The sequence below is a fragment of the Gasterosteus aculeatus genome, chromosome 13, assembly GCF_964276395.1.
Source record: "Gasterosteus aculeatus chromosome 13, fGasAcu3.hap1.1, whole genome shotgun sequence".
Lineage (NCBI taxonomy): Eukaryota > Metazoa > Chordata > Actinopteri > Perciformes > Gasterosteidae > Gasterosteus > Gasterosteus aculeatus.
Genome location: NC_135701.1, coordinates 16,322,895 through 16,338,425, shown reverse-complemented (window position 1 = coordinate 16,338,425; position 15,531 = coordinate 16,322,895). Strand labels below are relative to the sequence as shown.

The window sequence follows — 15,531 nt, the reverse complement described above, 5'->3', positions numbered from 1 at the left end:
TTTACTGCTGCACTTCTTCAAAGGTGGTACATTTCAGTGAGTTTTGTGTTCCTAACACGACCAGAATACAGCATGTCACGTCGCAGTAAGTTGATGTGCTAGAGTAGCTGTTACTACACGATATTGACAAGTCATTACTGCAAAGCGTAAGCGGTCTGACAGGAGGGTGGCGTGAATCGGAAGCACAGGGCTGTCCTTTGCGACGCACAAGAAGCTCGCCTAAGTCCATCTAACAATTGTCATAATTTGAAAACCGTGAGGTTGCTGTAAAAGAAAATCCCTCCCTTTGGGGGTCCCTGAACCTCTGCGCACAACAGGCTGCTAGAAGCAACAGCTGTGTGAAGAAGATTACTGCTCTGTGTACAATGTTGAGCTGTGGCTAAGCTCGCTAACTCCCACGCATCCACTCGCCGTACTGGGCCTTCGTTTGAGCTTTACTCTATCGCTGTGATCAGAGGCACTGGCTCTGATACAAAATCCAAATTATTTATTGTTTTGTCAATACTGCGGAGGCATACTGGGTAATTTAACCGGGTTTGTACATGGGACCGATCATCATAGAAACGTATGGGCAATGTTGCAGAATACGCTCTCAGCTCGTGTTCTACGACGAGGTCGCACTGATAACAATGTCAAAGAAGAATATAACCACGAGCTTACGTCGCTTCGACATGCCGCTGTGCCCTAATGACCCTCTTCTGCCTGTTCTCCCGTCTCAGGTTGATGAGGATGTAGCTCTGGATCAAGCTATGAAGTTCTGCCAGATCCAGTTGGCCACTTCTGCCCAAAGACAGGTAAAATACAACTACGCCACTTTTTCCCTGGTTCACCATCGCTCATGTTGAAGTTTACATACATATTAAGAGCTAAATGTACATTATATATATTCCTGTTTCCTTTTGTTTTTGTCCGACACGTTAAGAGAAAAGTCTCAGGAGGTTGCGATGATTGAAGGCTTCACTCGAGACGAGTTCAAGCAGTGGTGTTTTAATGCGCAACCACCTATCCTCATCCGCTCCATCCCGTTGGGGGTGACCCCCCTCACGTCCCTCCTCCTGCCCACATCCTGTTGTCACGGTGACGTTCCCCTGAACCTCAGGCCTACAGGAAGTAGCTTTGAGCAAAATTAATGGATTTTCCCAGTTCACTGATCGCGTCATCTTATTATCTGCCTGAATCTTTTTGTTGTTCATATTAGTTTTGTCTCTGCATTCGTTTGGTCTAATTTTCCCGCCTAAATACACGACAGAGATAATTGTGCAGACGTGGAAAAACATTTGCAGTGCGAGAAAAGCTTGCGGTGCTCTGTGTGGTTTGCTCCCTCACTGTGATGCCATACCGTAATGACACGCCGACATGCACTTAGTTACTGTCACTCAGCGAATGGCTGATCCACTTTCATGATCTTTCTGCTTTTTACGGTGACTTTTAGTTACTCGATGGAGGTACTTCATTAGAATACTCCTCTCCCCCTGCTCTCTATCCGCAGGCTTCGAAGAACACCGGGTTTTTGCTTCTCAAAGGTTCCAGTATCAGTCCATCCCCTTCAGTGCAGGCAATTTAATTAAAATGTTCTGTTGGTCGCTCATGCAGTCGTGTTGAGGGAACTCCTACACTAGCCGACCGTAATGATTGCCCAGAACCATCTTTCCATTCGCATTGTGAAACGCCAGGTTGTCAGCCAGCCGCCCACTCTCACGACACTGCAAACCTACACGCACGCCGCATGACGTGTGAAATAGTGCTGCTATTTTCCCAGGTGCGCCGTGTTTCTATCCAGCTGACTTGTTGGTGTCCTTGTTGTGGTGTTTAATTCATGAGATGTGAATCATCAAAGGCCGGCGGCGGAGCTGCTGCTGCGTGTCGACTCTGCGTTGGGCCGACGGATGTGTCGAAGCTTTTGGAAGGCCACTCTGTTTGTTGGAGTCGCCTGTGTGAATCCCGTGGGGAGCTGCGTCGCACACAGCTGTGATTCAGAGCACACTTTGGCTTAAACTCCCAGCCGAGCGCTTGAGGGGAAAAAAATTGCTACGCTACGTTTTTGCCAAATGATCTTGTGCAGGCATATTGTATCTGTCAAAGCACGCTTGTCATGGAAGTAGTGTGGGCCTGTGACTTAAGAAATGTACCTCTCACATGAAGACGCTCTCATTCTCTGGTGCAGGAAATCCAAACAACATATTTGCTTTTTACAGGTCTGCATAATTAATGCAATACAATTCTCTAGATACATCACATGATCACGTCAGCTTTTTTCATATAGCAGAGTGCAGAGCTAGAGAGGTTTATAAGGGCTATTTGTCCTCCTAACTTCTCGTCTTTGTTTGAATCGAAACCTAGAGACGGTATATTCATTTCTTTTAACCGCGCTCCTCGGTGTTGCCATGGCAGCGGCTTTGGGAGCACGGCGCATGTTGTCACAGGTTGTTTGTGCAGCTCTTGTGCTTGTAAGTGGTCCTCGAAAGGACACGCAGGAAAGTGGCTCAGAGGGATGTGGTGTGGCGTAGAGCCGAGCTCCTCGCCAGAACCCAACACCGGGTCCAACACACAAGCCTCACAGCCTCTGAACCCCACGGCGGAGGGACTACAGGAACTACTGACGCGTTGTTTGAGAAGGTGCAGCGGCATCGACCGTGACTGTGAGCAGACTCCGTCTCCAGGGAAGAGGATGAGCAGTTCTCAGTCAGCGGCCTGAGCCGAGGAGGGTCCACGCGGCCGGTGGACCTCCACCATCGCTCGCAGCCTTCTCACCAGCGCTGCTTTCCCTTTTTGTGTCCGACAGTCTGCAGGCGATGCCCCGACCACGCCCAAGTACACCAAGGACCACCGAGACATCTTCTTCCCCGCCTCGCTTTCGTCCCCCGTCCTGCTCAGCCACGCCGCGTGCCACCCGCTGTCCACCCCGGAGGGTCAAGCCAAAGTGGTGTACGAGCCCCTGAGCAAGTTGTCCAGACCTCAAGCGTCAGCATTCCACGATCAGCCGCAGCAGAGGAGGGCGTCAAGCCATCCCGCCGCCGCCATGGCCTTCCTACCACACACAGGTACGGTGCCCGCCTCTCCAAAAACAGCACTCTATAATTAAAAGTCACATGCGTGGGAGATTTGAATGAGAAACTGCTCTTTTGCAATTTGCGAGATGAGTTTGTGAAGATCCTGGTGTGCTTTAGTCAATGTGACCAGCAGGGGGCACCTGTAGACTTGATAATGACATCTTACATAACAGCAGACTCTGGTATGCTTATGTTTTGCCTGTTGGGTCCTGCAGTCTGCTGCTCCTTCTCTGAGCCTCTGGAGAGGTTTGACAAAGCTATTGCATGCACCTTTTTTCATCATGAATCATTTTACTCAAAGTGTGTGTAACCTCTTGCTGCATATTAGCAATTTCTGTGGATCCGTGTAGAAGTTATTAAAGTAGGTGATGTTGCACATACAGACACACACAGGTTCCCATTCAGAGGCACTGTTCACATTGGTGGAGACGCCTGAACGAGTATTGGATCATTTCTGCTTTTCGGCTGCGGGAAATGCTCACCCATCTCCGGCATCTCCCTTTGTCATATTTGATTGATTTCACGGACCGTTGGTTGCTTTGTTGGCAGAAGATGGTAAATGGACTTGATTGATCACTGAAGAATAACAAATATAGTAAAACTGTGATGAAGTCTCTTTAAAGGGCGTTTTGTCGCTGCTTTGTTTGTGCCCCCAGATGAGCGGGAGGAGCCCTCAGAAGGACTTCCCTACCGACAGCAGGAGTCCCACCTTTGCCAGCAGATGAAACTCGCCACTGTATCCCAAGGCCAGCAGTCAGCAGTAGCAGCAGCAGCAGCTGCCGCCTGGTTCCAGGGGGAAACGGCCACATGTAGTACCGCACAACCATGCCCAGGTCAGAACCTTTTACCAGGAGGTATGACAAACTGTCTATTTAGGACTCTGTTGCTTCATAATCCTTGAAAATGTTAAGAAAACGTCCTCTTGTTTCTCTCCTCAGACCAGCAGCAGTATGCCAGCGACGATCCGTCCAAACTTCCAGACGCCGGCCGAATCCGCTCCCGTGTCCCGCACAACATGCCAAAGCTTTACATCCCTTCCTCCGTCACCAAGTTCCCACCAGAAATCACAGTCACGCCGCCGACGCCCACGCTGCTGTCCCCTAAAGGCAGCATCTCAGAGGAGACCAAGCAAAGACTGAAGGTAGGCGCTTAGCGCTCACTGCAGAGTGCGCAGCTGTTTTTTGTTTCCTGCTTTTTAATGCGGACTGCCACAGCAGATCATCGCTTACATTGTTCCTACATGGATATAAAAGTAAAGCCATAATAGCTTCAGCGTTCTTCATCGTTCTCCGGCGCCATTGGGTCGTTCGCTCGTGTTCACGTCAAAGCGAACGTAATTTGAGAACTATTTCTGCACAAAAAATATAAGAATATCTCTACAAAATTTACGTCGTTCAAACATGGAATGTTTAAATACAATAAATCAACTTTTTTTCCCTTTTTTATTATTTAGTCAAATTGTCTTTAAAAGAAAATTGTGATTTCTTTGATTCGTTTTTAGTTATTATCAATGACACTTTCAATACTTGTATTAATTGCTCTGGTTTATTAATGCACGTACCATTTACCTTCGGTTAAACAGACTTCATTGGTATCAAGCATTTAAAAAACTAAACTTAAAGATGAGTACAGCAGAGTCCTGAGGTCAAACTGCTATCTGCTCCTCCACAGAACGTCATCTTGTCGTCTCAGTCTGCAGCCACAGTCAAAAAGGACACTCTGAGCCAGCCGGCGCTGGAGGTGCAGGAGACGTCCAGCCAGGAGTCGTCTCTTGAAAGCGAGTCGGAGGAGGAGGAGGAGGAGGATGATGAGGAGGAGGAGGAGGAGGAGGAGGATGACGACGACATGGATATCTGAGGCGCTGGAGGCCTCGTGTGCACGCTGAAACTGAATGAGGCTTTTTTGTCGCTTCTGTGCCCTCTTGCCTTAAAGGGGAATGGTACATGTCACTGCGGCTCTCTGTCGATGCTACTTCTCCCTCACGTGCATCAAAAGAAAGCACCCCAGCCCCCCCACCTCCTCCCCCTCCTCCCCAGAACTGAAATACAAATGCAGTACTCTTGTTGCCTGTCATGTCCCGCCCTGCTCCTCAGCCGTGATGGTGTGTGAGAGGGATGAGGATGGCTTTAGTCCCGCAGCACGTCTGTAATGTTCCATTCATACACATCGCACAGCGGCGCGTCCGGCTCTCCTGCACTCGGCCTTTAAAGCCGGCCTGTTCCGTGTTTGTTTTTCTACGCCGTGTGCTGACTGCACCTCCAAGCTGCGGCCAAACAAAAGTCTGAGGGGCCTCGGTCTGGACGGACGCCCGGGCAGCACGGGTCCGCTGTCCACCACCTTTTCATCGGCAACACCCATTGCATTGGGACACGACATGTTTCAATGGACACCAGGGTGAAATAAGGACAATGGGCTGCATTCGAGGTTCACCTGTGGAGCCTCACAACCTGTAGCACATTAGAAATGTTTACATTGAACAATATGGAGGTTTTTCAGTTGTCACTAAAGTTTGTGCTATTTTTGTATACATGTAATATTTTGTCCTATATATTCCATTTTTTTTGTGTGTGCAATTGTAGCTAAAAGGAGCAGTTCATACCAGGAAGACTTTCCGTCACCAGCACTGATCTGAAAGATGTAGAAAGAGGTTTCAGTTATTGTGACTTTTGTACATCTCACAATCCAAAACCTTCTCTAATGTGTTCTAATGCGCTGAGTATCGGGCTTTACTTTACTTACTTTACTGTCAACTCAGGAAGCGATTTGCCTTGAACAGACGCTTCACATGATCCTTCCTGATTTGAGTGGATTTGAAATACCTGCTGAGGATGATTTCTAATATAGATGCCTTTCCATAGGAACCATTTTGGTAAATTTGTCACAATTCCAGCTGAACTCAGAGGAAGACAACCGAATGTTTTTTACAGATTGTTTTCTATACAAATAAGAGATATTTAATGATTGTGTTTCTGGAAACTATCTACTAATAATTAGAAAAACGACACAAATGAATAACGGTAAACTATCACCCATAGAGAAAAAAAATTATGAATTTATGTGTGTTTTGTTTTTTTGTTGTAAAATAGTTTTCTATTCTTATGGGAGTGTACCATTGTAACAGCCCCCCCCCCCCCCCCCTTCCCCCGAGCTCAGGCTGCTGGAGAGGAACTGAGTCTGGAATGAATGAATTACATCTGTCAAACCAAAAATATATTTGAGAAACACATTTGTTTTGTGTGTTACTTCAAATAACCATGGAGAGTGTTGGTTTTTTCTTGTCCTGTATGAACTCGGCCCTCTCAGAAGGACAGTTGGGAGTCGATGGTTTTCCTTTTAAGAAACCTAAACTAAGGGCTGCATGAATTACGTCCAGGAGGGACGACAACTGTCATTCAAATGCACACACGCACTATGAGCAGGTATTAGAAATCTAGAGCAGTTTGGATGTTACAATTTCCCTCATCCCTTTAGTGATGAGGCTAAAACCTCACTCTGCTCAATCTTACTGTCCTTTGGCCGATAATGTAACACAAATATAAACTATCAATTTCCCCTTAAAACTCTACGTACTACACTATACATCCCCCATCACATTAGAACATTAGAAAACCACCTGACCAAAGAGTCACTGCAGGATAGTGAACTCCGATTTATTCAGCCCTCTGAAGGACTCTCCGATCTGTAACGCATTCAACCCCCTCACCCGTTAACTTAAACCCTCCAACAGGAAAACAAAATAAAGGAAAGGCCTTTTTAAAACATCTCAAATGAATATAAAAAGCCGTCCTCCTGCAGTGGAGCGGTGGGCTCGCTGCCTCGTAGCTGGCGGACCACCCGGCTGGCCTCTCTGAATTTGTGGTCAAAGGGCTCGTACACTTGGGTGTGAAGTCTCCGACACGAGGGAAGTCATTAGTCTTCATTAGCAACTTCCAGGAGTTTCTTATGAAGTGCTGTGAAGTTGTCATTTGCCCCCTTTGCCAGGCAAGCTAGATCTGAGGTTTGTTTTCTTATGTGGTGGACCAAATGTGAGCTCGCCCGGCCCCCAGCCGCTGCATGAGAGACCGCCGTCTCTCTGCCGTTAGATCAGGGAGGCTACAGGTGGGATTGTAACCGATTACGATCACAGTAAGTGAGGGGTTGGGATTTTTTTTGTGTGTGTCATGTTTGCAAACTATGAGGCAACTGGATAAACTGACATTCAGCAGACGAATCCGCTTGCTCCTGTTGCGTCTTAGAGATAATTCTCTGCGGTGCCCTAAACTGATCATGATATTCTAATTCCTCTCTAATCACTACGCAGCATCTCTCCACTGATAAAGATGAATCACGCTCGACCTGTGGTCAGGTAAAGGCAGACCCCCCCCACCCCCGCCCTCCCTTGAAGATTGCTCGGTCTCCTGTGACATCGTGTTGTCTCCAACCACGGGGCTGCTATCTCTACAAACCCCTCAAAGTGGCCAATTAAGCATCAAAAGGGCATGCTGCATGGCTAATGTGAGCGAAAGGTGTGAGATTTCTCGTCAGTGCACTCCAGGGGCTCTTTATTGGGCTGCCGGAGTGCCGTCTGATCCCCGGGCCCTGGCTGTATATTGGCAGCTGTTAACTTGTCGAGCACAAGGGGATCTGTGCAGTTAAAGCAAATGGCCAAAGACTGACACCTGGGAGGTGGAGCATCGCCGGCAAAGGTGATCCAGGGTGAGACGCGGGAAGATATCTACGGTCGATCCTAAATGTTTCCCACTGTCGTCCCTCACTATTCACTCTAAAATGAAACAGAGTTGCTGCCTTCGTGCAGCAGGGCCCCTCAAACAAATGCCACAGCGTTCTTGGTTTGCTGTCCTTATCGTTCTTCTGCAGGTGACCTCCCAGCTTGTGTCATCTGGTCCAGGCTCGCTGTTATAACTCCCCTGTCATGCCTCTCTGTCCCTCGACTCTTCCTCCCCAGTCCCACGCGGCGGGGGGGTCACACCTGTCCCCTCCAGACAGCGGTGCGTGATGGGATTAACACTGCGGCTGCTGAAATGTACACCTCGGCTCAGGCCGCGACACGCGCCGCTGCTGGAGCTGCAGTGCAGAGAAGCTCTCCTCGAAACGTCTTTAATTCTCATCGCGTCTTCCTCCTAAACGCTCGCAGATTTGTGAGACTTTTTCTCTGCCCAGTGAAACGGCCGGGGGGGGGGGGGTTCCGGTGAGGGTTGGGGGTCCCTGTGCAGGGACCTGGGGATGAGCTGGCCAAGTGAGGAGAGCAACACCGAACCTGTGATTAATAACTCCTCGAACCACAGCTGGTTTCACATAAAGAGGATAAAAACACATCGCACTTCCTCAAGGCCAAGGGAGAGGCCCCCGCCTCTCCCCCGCAGGGGTCCTGCATCAAAACATCCAACAGCAACCAGTAAAGAGGTCTCTGCATGTTTAAGTGCATCATTACAAGCTGTTATTACCCGTTTTATTCTGAATCGACCGTGCACAGGAGCACAGAAGGCTTTAAAGAGGCTGGTCAATAGTTTCACAGGGAAGACGTTTTAGCAGAGCAGATCTCTTTAGAGTTTAAAGCGTGGGACCCATGCATGTTGCACACATTGCTTTTAGAACTCTAGATCTAGATGTTACATGTGGTTTTATTATTTAAAGTGTCATGCATACAGTTACAGAAACCCCTGTGTTGAATGGGTGTCACAGAGCTGGGCCTACAGAAGCCATTGTATGCACCATGAACACGTGGGAATACAATAAGACATTCAAGTGGAAGTGGTGTGCCTATGCTAGAAAAAGAGCTTGAATGAGATGTGAAAGTCACCTCAATTCAAATTTTCAAAGTCAGTGGAAACGAGGCTGGGGGGGGGGATCGAGGGGGATGGGGGGGTCTGTGGTCTAATTTTGTTCCTCTATGCTAATGGCCGCCGTTTAGCATTTGCTTTGCCTGCAGTAACCCGGCCCGAGACGGCCCAATGAACGACGCATGTGGATTTTTGCCTGGATGTGGATGGCGGCAGGATGGCCCGCTTGTTGTGGCAAGTCTTTATTCTCAGACCCCTCCTGTCCCATTCACGGCCGACTTGGGCTCGTGGTGCTAACTGGCTGTTAATTGCCTACACACAAGGCTTTCTCCACATGCAGAAACCAGCCAGGGAAACTTGCCTAATGAGATTATCTATCAGAGCAGGGGCCTGTCTAGACACCCCAATACACAAGCCAGCAGCAGCACAGAGGACGCCCCCAGGTAAAAGTTACCTGCAGTAAGAGTGCATGTTATCACTACACCATTATGGGTTTACACCCACTGCGTAATTTTCTATTATGGAGAAAGCTGAGGATCAAGTTGTGTGAAGGCATAATTCATGTCAGAAGATTTTGGTTCTTTTTATGGCAAATTTGAGATCAATACTAAAAGATCTGTTTAATAACTGTTGTTAGAATAAGAATTATGCTTTGAGAAAAAAAAATTACGACAGCGTAAACAAAAAAGCAAGTTAAATGCACAATCTATCAGGTTTGGTGAATAAAATGAATTGGGTATTTTGTAAACGTTGAACAAATGTCATCTCGGTGCACACTTATGTCCGAGTGAGTGATATTTCCACAGATTGTGGTGCCGCTGCGAGCCCCGATCTGCAGCAGGCCGGTCTGTCCATATTGGTTTTAAAGTCTCCTAGCAGTTAATAAAGATGCAATTCCTTCGTCCCCTTCCTGTGGGGACGGTATCAAGGCTCTGTTAAGTCTCTTTGATTTCCGGCACCCTCCAATCACAGCGGGGCTCTGACTCATCATTGTGGCACTTCAAAGCCTGGGAATGGCTCCGTTGACCCAACCCACTCCAAGGCGCTCCTTAAAAGTCATGGTCACCCCTCCGAGCAGGACTCATGATCACTGAAATTATCTGCTGCAACGAGGCAGACTGACCTGCTGACTCCCCGAGCTGCTGGATTTCTCTTTTTATTTTCTTCACTGGAAGGATATCACGTTTACTTGGATTGCTTATTAGCCCTCGGTGCATGAAGCTCTTCTAAGCTCCCTGCTGAACAACAAGCGATGCAGTCCAGAGGTGAGTGTGGACTAAAAACTGGGGATTCTCAATTAATAAACTCCTCTTTTTTTTCCCCAAAACAATTTGGTCTTCAGTTGTTTTGTCTGACCTGTGCGTTCTTTCTTCTCAAACCTGACTTTTATAACATCCAGTGGAACATGTGGCCGTAATGACTCTTATTCTCCTTTAGATTTGAAGGCAAACTTTAGCGTCCCTCCTCCCTCTGCCATGGCTGCTGTCCCCGATGCCTATGTCCAGGGCAATATTAGGCTGACTCTGGAGGACCCTGAACTCTGGAAGACCTTTTGTGAAATAGGAACAGAGATGATTATCACTAAACCGGGCAGGTAAGACGACAGAAGGACAACATGCAAATGCAAAATGTTTGGTCTTCTGTTGAGCTGAGTTTGCTTTTTTTTCTTTTTCTCACGCGTCGCTTTCCATGTTTCTCCAGGAGGATGTTTCCACACTGTAAGATTAATCTATCGGGCCTCATTCCCTGTGCCAAGTACATCTTATTGGTTGACATGGTCCCTGAGGATGGTTTCAGATACAAGGTGAGACAGCGATTACTTGTCCTCCACTGATAAATGAGTCTGTTTTGGTTTTTGGTTATTCTCCCCGTTAGCCGTGGCTTTGGATGTAGATGTCCCTCAGTGGTTACCAGTATCTCCAGACAAGACACCTCCTGTTTATCAACCCTCCTCCCCTCCCTTCCTCGCCCTCCCCCTCCTGACATCGTACATCAAAGGGTGCTATCTCTTCCTGTTATTCTATCCCCTGCTGGGAGGCCACTGTACTACCCCCCCCCCCCCTCTCTCTCTCTCTCTGTGGGTGGTACTGCCCAGTGGTCCCTGTGCACTCTCACTGGTCCTCTCCCACTGTGGGAAGGGAAGAAGATGATTCCCTTCCCACAAAATCACCTTCCCCAGACGGTCTGACTGACTGTCTGTCTGCGTGTCTCCGTCCTGCAGTGGAATAAAGAGAAATGGGAGGTGGCAGGGAAAGCGGAGCCACAGCCTCCCTGCAGGACCTACCTCCACCCGGAGTCTCCAGCCCCGGGGAGCCACTGGATGAAGCAGTCCATCTCCTTCCTCAAGCTCAAGCTGACCAACAATACACTGGACCAGCATGGCCATGTGAGTAAGAGCCCTTGAAAAATAAGGGCCGTGATAAGAACTGTATTATATAAAAATGATATCCATACTGCTTTCTTAAAGGATTTTGGATAATTGAAGTACTTGGTGGATCAGTAACAGAGTCTGGATGTTTTGTCCTCAAAGCACAGAGAACGTGTCTGAACCAATCGCCCTCTTCCTGTCTGCAGATCATTTTGCACTCCATGCACCGCTACCACCCGCGCTTCCACATCGTGCAGGCGGACGACCTGTTCAGCGTCCGCTGGAGCGTTTTCCAGACCTTCACCTTCCCCGAGACGTCCTTCACGGCGGTCACAGCCTACCAGAACACCAAGGTGGGTTTCTCTGCCTTCAAACCGCTGGCAAGACCTCACACATTGTTGGGATTTTTACTGATTTGATTTCCTCACTTACAGATTACAAAGCTGAAGATCGATCACAACCCGTTTGCAAAAGGCTTCCGGGATGAAGGCACTACAAAGAAAAGGTGGGTCGCTTCGCATCATTATTCTTTTTGTTGTGGACGCTCGTCTACAGATTTCCTTTTCAGTAGCTCATAATGAACGTATTGCATTTTTTTAATGAACTCAATGTCCCTCTGCAGGCGCTCAAACAAGAACCCGATCTGCCCGGAGAAACGATCCAGGACGTCAAACATTTCGAACAGAGACTCTGAGGAGGACAGTCCACCAGGTACACTTTCAGACTCCCTTCCTGCTGTTGACGCTTCGCTCTTCCTCATGCTGTACTCCAAAACTGACCTACCGAAACGTCCTCTTCAGATTTCTGCCGGTCATCTTATGAAGGCTACGATGGCGACGGAGGAGATCTGCCCAAGAGGAAAGGCGCCGATGGCGCCAAAGAGCAACGTTACTCCCCGTGGACCTCTGACAGGGAGCCCACCGTGAGGACTGAATCCCCTGCTGGGACGGACCCCCGGGACATGTACAACGCAGAGCAGCTTGTTCCCGCTCCAGCTTCCTACCAGCCGTACAGGTGAATACCAGTTACGCAACAAATCACAGCATGATGTTGATGCTGAACAAACTGTGACCGCCCTCTTTTTTTTTTGCTCCTCAGGTTCCACGAGTATGGAAAGTCTCCCTCTCCCTCCTCCAGCGTCAGCAGCAGCGGAACGGGACGGGGCAGCTTTGAGTCCAGAGTCCCCGATGTCGCCACTGTCCCCGACCATGACCCTTCGAAGCCTCGCGCGCATGAGGTCGGCCCTTCGCCCGGCGGCCCGCAGCCCCACCCCGCCCCCCAGGACTACAGCGGGGTCCTCAACATGTCCGTGGCCCAGGCCGGCAAGCCGGGGGTGATCAGCCACCACATCTACGGCCCCTACGCCGCCGAACAGCCCCTCGGCCAGTGGAGCGGGCCCGGCCCGGCCCAGTACCCCCCCCCTCCTCATCACCTGACCGCTGACTACGCCACGCAAGCTGTGCACCATGGCTATCACCATGGCAACGTGGCCGAGTGGAGCCAGTACCCGCTGTTCTCTTACTCGTGCTGGTGAAGGGATCTTCAATAGTAAACTGACTTGAGAGAGTGACTTTTGTCTGGTGCCGCGTCCCCGCGAGGACGCCGACTCAGTTCTCACACCTACGCGGTTGCATGCGGAGACGCGGCTGAGGGCCGGAGGCCTGCGGCAGCACTGAAGGGGACGGAAGGACAAGGATGAGGAGGAGACGCCTGTAGCTGCCTTCTGTTCAGGCTGAGGCTGTGGTGTGCTATGCCATACTGCATTGTCGTTTTTTATTGTTAAATTGTCTATTTATTTTTTTCATCTCATCTCCCAAGTTTAAATATTATTTTTGTAAAAGAAAAATAAGTGTGCAATGTCTTGTCTGTAATCAAAATGTGATGTGATCTGAAAATAAAACCTTCGAAGTGAGCTGATTTAATGTGTTTGTGTGAAAATATATTTATATCTATTATCTAAAAGAAGACACTTCTGATGGCGTGAATATTACTTCCCAACTGTTAATGCTCACGTTATTCAACTTGTGACCACAAGGCATCATTACAAACCCTCTGGTTACCAACAAAGCCCAGGCCTTCACGATTTCCACCAGTTGAACTAAGCCATTAAATCTCCTGTTTGTAATTTTTCCTCTCATCTCACAACAATTGTTGTGTTGTAAAGCTGTCTTTGTTTGCGGATGCAAATCTGCGTACCCGGCGAGCTCTGATAAGCCTCACATGTTCTGGTGGCATTTGTTTGTATTTCCTCTTTGTTGATCTAACGAGGGCCCCTCTGTAGTTTCAACAGGCCCAGCAGGCCTTAAAGACCTTGCGTTACTGTGACTCCGGGTCACCTGCTGAGGTTTACCCACCGGCATCATAAAGCATTGCACGACTCCCGTTCTCCATCTCAATGAGCCTTAAAAAGCATGAAAATTGGGGGGCTGTTTGCTTCCTTTTCACAGCTGAAAAACACAAGCTGGCCCATCGCATCCACCCAGGGTGGATATGAGCTGCTAATGACTGTTGTAAAGTCCAGGAAAGAGGAAGGGGGGCGGGGCGTGCTGATTTTATTACTGCAATTCATTATCTTGGAGGCTTCTTAAATCAGTTTGTGCAACATCGGACTTCCTCGACTATGTGTGTGAGTACAAGTTTAATTTACTAATTTAAATGAGGATAAGAAAGAGAGATGTATGGCAGGATCTCACTGTGGGATCATATCTCCCTGAGAAAAGCGATGATTTGATTAAAACCCCCAAGAAATAAAGAATTCAAGGAATTTGAACTTTCCTGCCTAAAGTTATTGTTTTGAATCATACATTATAATATATACGAGGTTTTTGGGCCCCACATTGTGTATGAATATAACCTGTTTATGGAGAAAAAAAGCCAAAATATCAGGAATATTTAGATGCTTAAACTTGAACGATGAATGTGACATTTGTTGTCACTTTACCACATAATTTCCTGAGAGTTTGGATCTTTCCCGTTAAACAAATAAAGTAATACGATTCCATTTAGATCCCTAAATATAAGCCAGACATTCTGCATGCAAAATGGGATATCACTACTGATACTTTATACTTCCCTTTAAATACGTCTTCTTTGATATTCTTTACTCTAACGTGTAGCAAATCTTCATGAATTGAAATGTAGTATTAGTAGATCAAAAACGTATTATAAGTATTAATACTATGTAACACAATCTAGACTGTGCTTTTATCCACAACCTTCGTAATAATCTGCATGTGTTTGAAATATATTACAATTGTAATGTGTCGTGTGTCAATGTAATCTGAGCTTGATCTGAGCTCTGATCTTGTTCTTTTTCAGTGTATTTGTCACTAGCAGGCTCAAGACCTCTGACTTGATGTATTTATATTTGAATAAAAGTGAATGAAACTAGAAACAAGAAACAAACTGCAAATGTATGTTTGATTATTAGGCCAGCGAACAGTCAGCAGCTGAAAGACGAAAATTATTAGTATATTTTAAATAGCCATAAATGTTGCATAGCAGGGTTTTGAGAGAGGAACCCTTTCTGGAGGTCAGCAAGTTAGAATGAAAAACCTTCTTCAGATGATCTTATGCTGATGCTATTTGATCATTCACATAAACTGTTGTATTCTGTATATAAGGTGTTCTATTGATGCCAAACTTGTTGCATGCACATGTGATGTTGGACAAGGCCTTTGGTAAACGCCTAAAGCGTGTAGTAAATAAAGACAAAGACAAAGTTTGACAAAAGTGGCCTTTTTTTGGTCCAGATTTCTGCCTGCAAGTGACGTTCTTTGTTCCCAATTGAGTTGTTTGTCTGGCTGAGGACCTCCTTCCAGACACAGCATGAGAATCAAGAATCAAAGCGAGCACATCGTACCATTCCCTCGACACACACACCAACAACCCCACTGGGTTTAATCCGCATAGCTCTGCATTGCTGGGTAATTTGGACCTTTTTAATTGCTCTGATAATGGTCCTGCAAAGAGCACCGGATCGACCCGCACTCGGTCGCCCGTAAAGCCCGCTGTAGGGCTAAGTGCATGAGACATATGTCTTAAGTAGCCCCCAGGTGGTACTGCCGCTTCAGAATGAAAAGACGCATAAACGCAGCAGATTGTTGATCCTGGATGTCCAGTGCTGGTGTCAGCACATGGCACAACAGTGTGAAGTGGAGGGGGGCACTCACTTAGGGCTGGCGGGTAGGGGGGGGGGGGGGGGGGGGGGCGGGGTAACAGATGTAGAGGAAACAACCTTGGAGAGGAAAGTCCGCCTTCATAAAGCTGATGGAGGGCCAAATGGAGAGGAACTAGTAGAGACTGGGAGGAATGAAGTGCATGAGGCAGCAAC

The 15,531-nt window shown here is 47.8% G+C and overlaps 2 protein-coding genes across 9 annotated transcripts in view; both read left to right on the top strand.

The window, feature by feature from the left end:
- Positions 1-6,276, top strand: part of cabin1 (calcineurin binding protein 1) — a 29,568-nt gene extending 23,292 nt beyond the window's left edge. For 4 of the 8 annotated variants that reach the window (XM_078086976.1, XM_078086974.1, XM_078086975.1 and 1 more), the window contains 5 exons: positions 720-794; positions 2,783-3,041; positions 3,707-3,883; positions 3,989-4,191; positions 4,722-6,276. In XM_078086976.1, coding sequence (XP_077943102.1) covers positions 720-794; positions 2,783-3,041; positions 3,707-3,883; positions 3,989-4,191; positions 4,722-4,907 — 900 coding nt within the window. In that variant the 3' untranslated portion in view covers positions 4,908-6,276. Of the gene's footprint in view, positions 1-719; positions 795-2,782; positions 3,042-3,706; positions 3,905-3,988; positions 4,192-4,721 lie in introns of all 8 variants that reach the window. The other 4 variants (XM_040195245.2, XM_040195243.2, XM_040195244.2 and 1 more) reach the window with 1 other exon arrangement.
- Positions 6,277-9,749: 3,473 nt separating this feature from the next.
- tbx16 (T-box transcription factor 16) lies at positions 9,750-13,950 on the top strand. Its single transcript, XM_040196102.2, has 9 exons — positions 9,750-10,095; positions 10,268-10,424; positions 10,532-10,634; positions 11,052-11,216; positions 11,405-11,551; positions 11,633-11,703; positions 11,821-11,909; positions 11,999-12,212; positions 12,297-13,950. The coding sequence occupies exons 1-9, from the start codon at positions 10,083-10,085 to the stop codon at positions 12,730-12,732; spliced, it is 1,395 nt and encodes a 464-aa protein (XP_040052036.1). The 5' UTR covers positions 9,750-10,082; the 3' UTR covers positions 12,733-13,950.
- The last annotated feature ends 1,581 nt before the right edge of the window (positions 13,951-15,531 follow it).

Coding starts and splice junctions, on each gene's coding strand:
- tbx16 (XM_040196102.2), top strand. Junction 10,635..11,051: donor AGGATGGTTTCAGATACAAG/GTGAGACAGCGA, acceptor TCCGTCCTGCAG/TGGAATAAAGAGAAATGGGA. Junction 12,213..12,296: donor GCTTCCTACCAGCCGTACAG/GTGAATACCAGT, acceptor TTTGCTCCTCAG/GTTCCACGAGTATGGAAAGT.